At 43.0% G+C, this 7,213-nt stretch overlaps 3 protein-coding genes across 3 annotated transcripts; all 3 read right to left on the reverse strand.

Moving 5' to 3' along the window:
• Positions 1-170: 170 nt before the first annotated feature.
• Positions 171-1,527, reverse strand: LOC130189256 (uncharacterized). Its single transcript, XM_056408025.1, has 3 exons — positions 1,471-1,527; positions 1,272-1,326; positions 171-1,110 (listed from the first exon to the last, which is right to left on the reverse strand). Exons 1-3 carry the CDS (start codon positions 1,496-1,498, stop codon positions 366-368), a joined length of 828 nt encoding a protein of 275 aa, XP_056264000.1. The 5' UTR covers positions 1,499-1,527; the 3' UTR covers positions 171-365.
• Positions 1,528-1,739: 212 nt separating this feature from the next.
• LOC130188589 (uncharacterized) lies at positions 1,740-4,191 on the reverse strand. The gene is made up of 4 exons (XM_056406988.1): positions 4,107-4,191; positions 3,875-3,970; positions 1,925-2,053; positions 1,740-1,841 (listed from the first exon to the last, which is right to left on the reverse strand). Exons 1-4 carry the CDS (start codon positions 4,122-4,124, stop codon positions 1,740-1,742), a joined length of 345 nt encoding a protein of 114 aa, XP_056262963.1. The 5' UTR covers positions 4,125-4,191.
• A 299-nt stretch (positions 4,192-4,490) lies between these two features.
• On the reverse strand, positions 4,491-5,385 carry LOC130188590 (uncharacterized). The gene is made up of 4 exons (XM_056406989.1): positions 5,332-5,385; positions 5,000-5,146; positions 4,785-4,922; positions 4,491-4,649 (listed from the first exon to the last, which is right to left on the reverse strand). The coding sequence occupies exons 1-4, from the start codon at positions 5,383-5,385 to the stop codon at positions 4,491-4,493; spliced, it is 498 nt and encodes a 165-aa protein (XP_056262964.1).
• Positions 5,386-7,213: the final 1,828 nt, after the last annotated feature.

Below are 7,213 nucleotides of genomic sequence, written 5' to 3' on the forward strand. Positions count from 1 at the left end.
CACGGTCTTGATATAGTTCACTCGAGGACTGGAGGTATCCTTCCGCACTGCCCACTTTATCACTCCGCCATTGTTTGTGTTCCGCATTCGGCGCATACGCTCCTGACGTCATTGAAAGTAAACACTGGTACGAGCACTATTATTTGAATAAAGAGATATTTCCAATTTTTTTATTTATCACAGCCATGTATGATAGTTTAACAACAATCTTAAACTTTCTTTAAATAGTAGCAATTGTAAATATTCACACATTAATCCAAATATACAAATATATATCATACCTAATATAAAATGTGTATTCAAATAAAAGTAGTAAATAAGGACCACACACACACACAAACACACAAACACATATTCTCTTCATTTCAACTAAACATTTCCCACATATGATTCAGGTGACGCAGTTCTTCCTGCAGATTTTCAGCCAGCATGCGAACTCGACCCGAAAACTTGCTTTTACTCGACTTCTTCAGCTTCTGGCCATCCGTCCCCTTAAAGTACTGATCCATTTCCTTGGTAAAAGCCAGAAGCAGTCTCTCCGACGACATCCTCTTTGTGTGCGCAGGAGAAGCGTCCCCGTTCTGGTTGACTTTATTGCTAAGCACAAACTGCGACAGGTGAGCCATCTTCACTGAATCCAACTGGGCTCCCGCCCTCTGTAACCTGGCAATGTCGTGCCTCTGAAGTTCATTCATCCCACCGAGGATAAAGCCCAGGCAGTGTTCCAAATCGACAACGTTTGCCTTGTAATCGTACACAAGTTTCTCAACTGTCATCCTATTCACCACCTCGTTCTTGGCCTTGGCGGTGTGGGCGCCTATTCCCCCGGCGGACACCACCATCCCAGCACCGATCACTGTGGCGATCAGCGAGGCGCCCAAGGTCACCGGAGCGAAGGCGATACCCAGGACTGCGGTCATCCCTCCGATGGCACCCGTGGTGCCCCCGGCGATGTCTACGACTTTGCCCTTCTTCTTCATCTTGTCCATGTTGTCGGAGATGGAGCTCAACTCCGTGATGACGTTCCGCATGCTTTCATTGCGCTTCATCATGAGCAGGTTGTAGAGACGCAGGGCCTTCCCCACGTTCATCGCCTCCTGGCAGAACAATCTGCAACGGGTCAGTGACGACCAAACCTCTTATTTAGTTGCATTGATTCTGGGAAACCTGTAGCTATCTATATTTTGCAGGCTCCGCCTCAAGAAAACAGCACAAAAATGACACCGTTTGTACACATGAAGGAATTCATATGATTGTTTCTGTGTGGTTACCTGATTTCCTCGTCTATACTGAGGCCATACACGGATGAAGCCAATAAATCAAATTCTGTTGGAGTGACAGCACAAGAATGGATTAGCCAATGCACACTTCCTGCTCTTTGTCCCAATATCGCTTATTTATGAACAAAATGCTTCTTAAGGCTTCTTTAGGCTTGAAGAAAATGACATAATATCTAAATTTCCCACTTACTTGAGACTCTTTTCAACCATCTCAGCATACCATTGATGTCCTGAGGGAAACAGTTCATATTCCCATCAGAAATACATCACATAATCTACCCTTGTTTATTTCTATTCATTTACTTTTATTCTTATTTTGTATCATTTAGTCATAATTGCTGTATTTATTTAATTTTCCTTTATTATTGATGTATAACTATAATTGTTATACTTCATGTGGGGAGTTTTGTTTTACAAGACACATTTGTCGTGGAGACAAAACATTTAATTCATGCAAACTCAGCACCACCCTGACAGAAGCTGTACCTCTATGTCCTCACTGGTCTGTGGATACGGACAGTAGTGCACCGACTGGAAGTCGTGTTTCGGCTTCCTAAGCGACTGCAAGTGTTCAACGGACATGGATTAATGGATCGGCATTGAATCAGAAGAAACTGTTGTCTGCGTCATGATCTCCGTCTCACCATCTGTTCTACGTCCTCCGGCAGGACGTCCAGGTAGGGGTGGTGCTCCACCTTACTGTACAATGTATCCAACGGTTCCTCTTGTGACGGAGGGGGCGGCGGGCAGAAGGACGGTGGTGGTGGTCTGGTCTGGAATAAACAAAAGAAAATGTTGTTTTTAATCAACTCCACTGCACAAAGAGAAAAACACAGCAAAAAGACAGAGGATAATGTACATAAATGTTGTTGTGTCTTCTCCACTTCCAGGAAGAAGATCTGGAAATACAAATATTGTGCCATGTTTTAATCTTTGCTGGGAAAGAGGCAGATTTTTTTGGGACTGCCCAATTAGATTGATATTTTAAATGAACAAATGGAGGGAATTAAATAAGTAATAGTCCACCCAACATGATAGAGTTGTCATTAAAAATGATCTTCTAAACTAACTAAAAAGAGTCTTCTCTTCTTCTCTTTTTTTGACTGGATAATCACAGCATTTTACTTCAAGTCGTGGCAGACTATTCAACGAATCGTCTCAGTTTATAGGTGACGCCACTTTTTAATCAACTTAGTGGATTTTACTTTCTGTTAAAGGGTACCTGTAGTGCAAAACAACAACGTGCTACATCCATTCGGCGCATCAAATAAATCATATTTACCCCGCCGCTATTGTCAACAAGTCACGCATAGCCCGAGGATTTACATTTCTTTGTCAACATTCCGAGTCCGTGAACGCTTCAGGGCGCAGACATTTTGCTAGTTATTTACTCATGTCAAAGCTAACTATGACGTTGAGTCGTTGAAAGGAATTCAGCCAATCCGGAGCCACTTCTACACGCGTTGCTTCTTGGGATAGATCGGTAGCCTCAAGAATTACACAATCTATATCAGGGGTGCTCAATACGTCGATCGCGGCGTAGTATTGGTAGATCGCATGACATTAAAAAAAATTGGCCCGCCCCCCTGTCACTTTCTCTATAGCGCCACATTACAGCAGCAGCATGTCATTTCTGTCTCTACGTGTTGCGTTAACAGTCCTCTGCCCGCCGTCTCGTGCGCCGCGGAGCTCCCGACACCGGTTTGCGCGCATCGGGACGGACGGAGCAAAGAAAAAGTCACTAGCACCCCCGAACATGTCGGCCGAACATTGCATCAATGAAAGACATCTCCAGCGCTGGCTTATGCGCGATGTAGCTATCAAGCTCACTCTTTTGTGTGAAGCAGATGAGGTCTAATGACACTATATCATCGGACATAAGTTCGTGCTCTTTACAACAAATGCACTCTATGTCTGTTTTTTGTGGCACACATTTCCCACAACTGCACCAAACGTCCGCCGACTTGCGTGCACGGTCCGCACGGTGAAGCATCTGGACCGGCGGTCCTTCGCCATCAACTTCATCAGAATCATCGCTATCATCGCTGTCACAATTCACTAAATGGGGATAGTCTGCTTTTAAAGGTTCAAACAAGTATCCAGTTGCTGAATCAGACAATCTTTCATCGTCCATATTATCAATCTCTCAGCATTTGTTTGCGAGCGCTCGACGTTGTTTATATTGGTATCTGAACACATCCGCTGTGGCTGGCTGTCGATCTCTCAACGATCTGACGTCACACCACCCGCGACATATTCAAGCACCAGTGCAATGTCGCATGTCGGAGTTGAGGACTTTGAACAGCCTAAACTACGTATTGTTATTGAATACTGGACCGTCAGTGCATGAATAACCTTTAGAAACACATTATCTTTTGATCTGGCTACATATTCGCTTTCACTACAGGTACCCTTTAAGAGTTCAAACAGCACTTGGGCCGACCCTACCGGAATTTGCATACCATGCTGAAAGCCCGATGTGGAACTCTTATTTTCTATGACAGCATAACAAAAGCAGACGTCCTCGTGCACCTTTTGCGTCTGTTGTTCTTGGCGCCTGCCCAAGCACCTGAATTCTGCAGTGGCTCTCATACCTGTGTGGGCGAGGTTCCAGAAAAAGAGGCAGAACCGGAGAGGGAAGACCGACTGGGTCGAGGTGGAACCGCAGGCCTCTCTGCGCCGCTTGCGGACTGAAAAACAAAGAGGTAACAGAGAGATTCGATAAGGTGGTGGAATGAGACTAAAACATTCAACGTATTCCAACGTTGCCGAGGTTTCGTGCTGTTGATTGTAGATAAGAAATATGTACTAATTACCGCGACTCACATCAAACACTGAGTCCATAATGCATAACCTTTAGCTGGCAACTTGCCTTCGTACTACCAGACCTGCAGAGGTTCCCCTCTTCTTCAGAGAGGTCTGGTGGGACTGGAGGCTGTGGCATGAAGCTGAAGTAACAACTGGATTGCTGACTCTCATCAGTGGAGCTCTATCCAAGATATTAACAAGACAGAAAATAAGATTATTAAACACATTGCAGATGAGAAAGGACCGACCGGGTACAGGTGGAACCGCAGATCTCTCTGCTATATAGCATTCTCATATATATATATATATATATATATATATATATATATATTATAGATATATTATATATATATATATATAATATATTTATATGAGGGGAATGTCAATCCCATTCAGATGTGTCTAAAAAAAAAGTCTCAAGTATTTTGAGAGGATGAAGTGAAACTCGTCGGGCCGTACCTCAGATTTGAGGTTCATTGAAGACTTTCTAGAATAGATGGCGGGGTGAGGGGGGTGTTGGGGCCGCGGTGGGGGAGGAGAGGGTGTTCTCTTAGTAGGACTCTAGCAGAGGAATTAAAAGGTTAATTAAGAAATAAAATTAAAAGTAAGCTGCATCTCGTGAGAAGACACACACGCACGCGTAGCAGTCGTTTAATGAAACAAAGCGGGTTTTTGTGTCTCGTTATGTGGCCTCACGCTTGGCTCAGACGTTGAGGTCATGTAGGGATGGCCTGCTTCTATTCTGGGTTTCCTGGAGATCATACTTTTGCTTAGTGGGGGTCTGGGAGGCCGAGGCTTCTTAAAGTCCGACGAATATTCACTGACGGGGAAGTGCTGATGACAGAGAGAAAGGGAAAGAATGAATGCATGCCAATGAATACGCACTACCATGACTTAATATCCCCACTCACCTCCACACTGGCTGCATCGCTACTTGTGTCTGCACAGTAAACAGTGTTGTTGTCGTCGTTGCATTGGGACTTTAGTTTAAATATCGACCTGGGACGAGGCACAGGCTTCTCTACAACCTCCGTCGGGCTTTCATCTGCGACCGCCGGCTGCAGAGAAAAAACAACATCAGTGAAGCAACATGAGATCATCGCTCAATGCCCGCAAGAGAAATCTGAAAGGGAAATCATCAAGTCTGCTGAAGCTCAAAGGTTTCTATTGGTCCCCCCCTCTGAAGATGAAACGAGGTGATAACCACACAGCGAGTAATGCATTGAGATGAACCGGTGCTTACCATCGGTTCCTCCGGGTCTTCGCCGTCAAAGGAGCTGGTGATGGTGGACTTCATTGGGCCCTTTGTCCTGGGGGCTTTGGGCAGCTGTGGGGTTAAATAGTGGTATACATTTATTGTCTGATAGTAGAACTATGTAATAGCAAAGGCTTCCAGACATTCAGTTCTGTATCACTGTCCTTCTCTTTGTACATGTTTATGTTTATGTTTATGTTTATTAAGGATCCCCATTAATCTACACCGTAGTGGAGACTATTCTTCCTGGGGTCCGGGCAAAAAACATTACAATGTAATACAAATACATAAAATGCAGTACAGCATGATCAATTATCACAAAAACACTTAGACTTAGAAAACAACATTTACATTCAAAGTAAAATAATAATTTTAAAATACCTAAATACCGTAAAAACCTAAAATAATAACCTAATCTACTAGAATTTCTTTTCTGATTATTACTGCCTTAAGTTTCCTTTTGAAATCACATTTATTTCTACATGAATACATTAAACTAAAATCCACTGTACATTTGCTCTTCAGCCAGTCAAACCCCTAATTATATTTAGGTGAATGATTACGACTTATATTCCTTGTTTATTCATTTCTGTTTTTTTAATTCTGTAATAGTGAAGAATTTGATTCTGCCCCCGACGCCCTCTTCAAGACACAGAACAGACCTAAAGGCCTTTCTATGTCAGTTGATGTTGTGCTGTAGTGCTACGTTGTGGCAGCGGGGTGTGTTTAGGCTCGGCTGCAGTGTGGGTGGAGCGGGGGGGGGGGGGGTTCAGGGAACGGTGTCCGATTGTCATCAGCTGGACTGATGGGCAATCGGTCCAGCTGATGACAATCTGTGTTTGTGTATCTGCGAGGTTTTCTCTTTAAAGGAGCTGGACGGACTGAAGACCAGAGAGCAGTGAGCAGAGACACAGTCTGCGGGCTGAGCGTCGGAATAAAACTATTACCAAATATAATAATAATATAATAATAATTCGGACTTCTATAGCGCTTTTCTAAATACCCAAAGATGCTTTACAGGGAACAAGAGACAGACAGAACAAACAAAAAGATAGCAGACAAGATGAACAAACAGGAACAGTAACGTAAAGAAAGGAAAACAAACTGGGGAAGCTGTCTGAGTCGTATCAGGGTAAGGGATTAGCAGGTGAAAGCAATTTGGAAGAGGTGTGTTTTGAGGGCTTTTGTTCTGGTTGCTCATTTCCTTGGTGCTTAGGGGGGGGGGACCTACTGGTGACGGCTACAATCCTGTCACATATGTATTCCCTATTTTTATAGATTTAGTTTGAATGATTTCAGACAAACTGTCCTAATCCAGAGCAAAGTAAAATATATATATGTGTATATATATATATCAAATGTGTAGATATATATATTTACTGTGCTCTGGATAAGGAGAGTTTGTCTAAAATCATTCAAAGAAAATCTTTTAAAAATAGGGAATATATATATATATAAAGTAATCATATTTATGGTGACTTACTTTAGATAAAGACATTTCTGATAAACTGTTTAGAGGTAGTGTTTAATTGTGTGAGGAGATCCGAGCGCTGTCTGCCAGCCAAAGAAATAAATACCTTTGCAGTGCGTTGTAAAAACAACAACTGAGTTGAAATCTGCAATGTTTCCAAAAGCAATTTGCAGGAAACCCCACACACCCAACACGGCTAATTCCACCTGCATTGTAATCACTGCTTCTCATTGTTTACACATTTCAAGTGACGCAAATTCAGTTTGAAACATTTGTGCTTTTGTGATTCGGGCTCTAAGCGACAGTTGGACAGTTAGAGCAGCGGGACTGCAGCGCTGCTGTAACCATGAATTCATAAGTCATTTTCAGTATATTAATGCAACATTAATAGACGCATAA

This window comes from Pseudoliparis swirei, chromosome 23 (assembly GCF_029220125.1).
Source record: "Pseudoliparis swirei isolate HS2019 ecotype Mariana Trench chromosome 23, NWPU_hadal_v1, whole genome shotgun sequence".
Classification (NCBI taxonomy): domain Eukaryota; kingdom Metazoa; phylum Chordata; class Actinopteri; order Perciformes; family Liparidae; genus Pseudoliparis; species Pseudoliparis swirei.

Excerpts from the sequence above, each read along its gene's own strand:
- LOC130188590 (XM_056406989.1), bottom strand. The coding sequence starts at position 5,385 with ATGAAGTCCACCATCACCAGCTCCTTTGACGGCGAAGACCCGGAGGAA. Across the intron at positions 5,147-5,331 it reads AAGACCCGGAGGAACCGATG|CCGGCGGTCGCAGATGAAAG; the intron begins GTAAGCACCGGT and ends TTTTCTCTGCAG. Across the intron at positions 4,650-4,784 it reads CCTCAACGTCTGAGCCAAGC|AGTCCTACTAAGAGAACACC; the intron begins GTGAGGCCACAT and ends TTCCTCTGCTAG.
- LOC130189256 (XM_056408025.1), bottom strand. The coding sequence starts at position 1,498 with ATGCTGAGATGGTTGAAAAGAGTCTCAA. Across the intron at positions 1,327-1,470 it reads ATGGTTGAAAAGAGTCTCAA|AATTTGATTTATTGGCTTCA; the intron begins GTAAGTGGGAAA and ends TCACTCCAACAG. Across the intron at positions 1,111-1,271 it reads AGTATAGACGAGGAAATCAG|ATTGTTCTGCCAGGAGGCGA; the intron begins GTAACCACACAG and ends GACCCGTTGCAG.
- LOC130188589 (XM_056406988.1), bottom strand. Across the intron at positions 2,054-3,874 it reads CTGGAACCTCGCCCACACAG|ACCAGACCACCACCACCGTC; the intron begins GTATGAGAGCCA and ends TGTTTATTCCAG. Across the intron at positions 1,842-1,924 it reads CGGAGGACGTAGAACAGATG|TCGCTTAGGAAGCCGAAACA; the intron begins GTGAGACGGAGA and ends GAACACTTGCAG.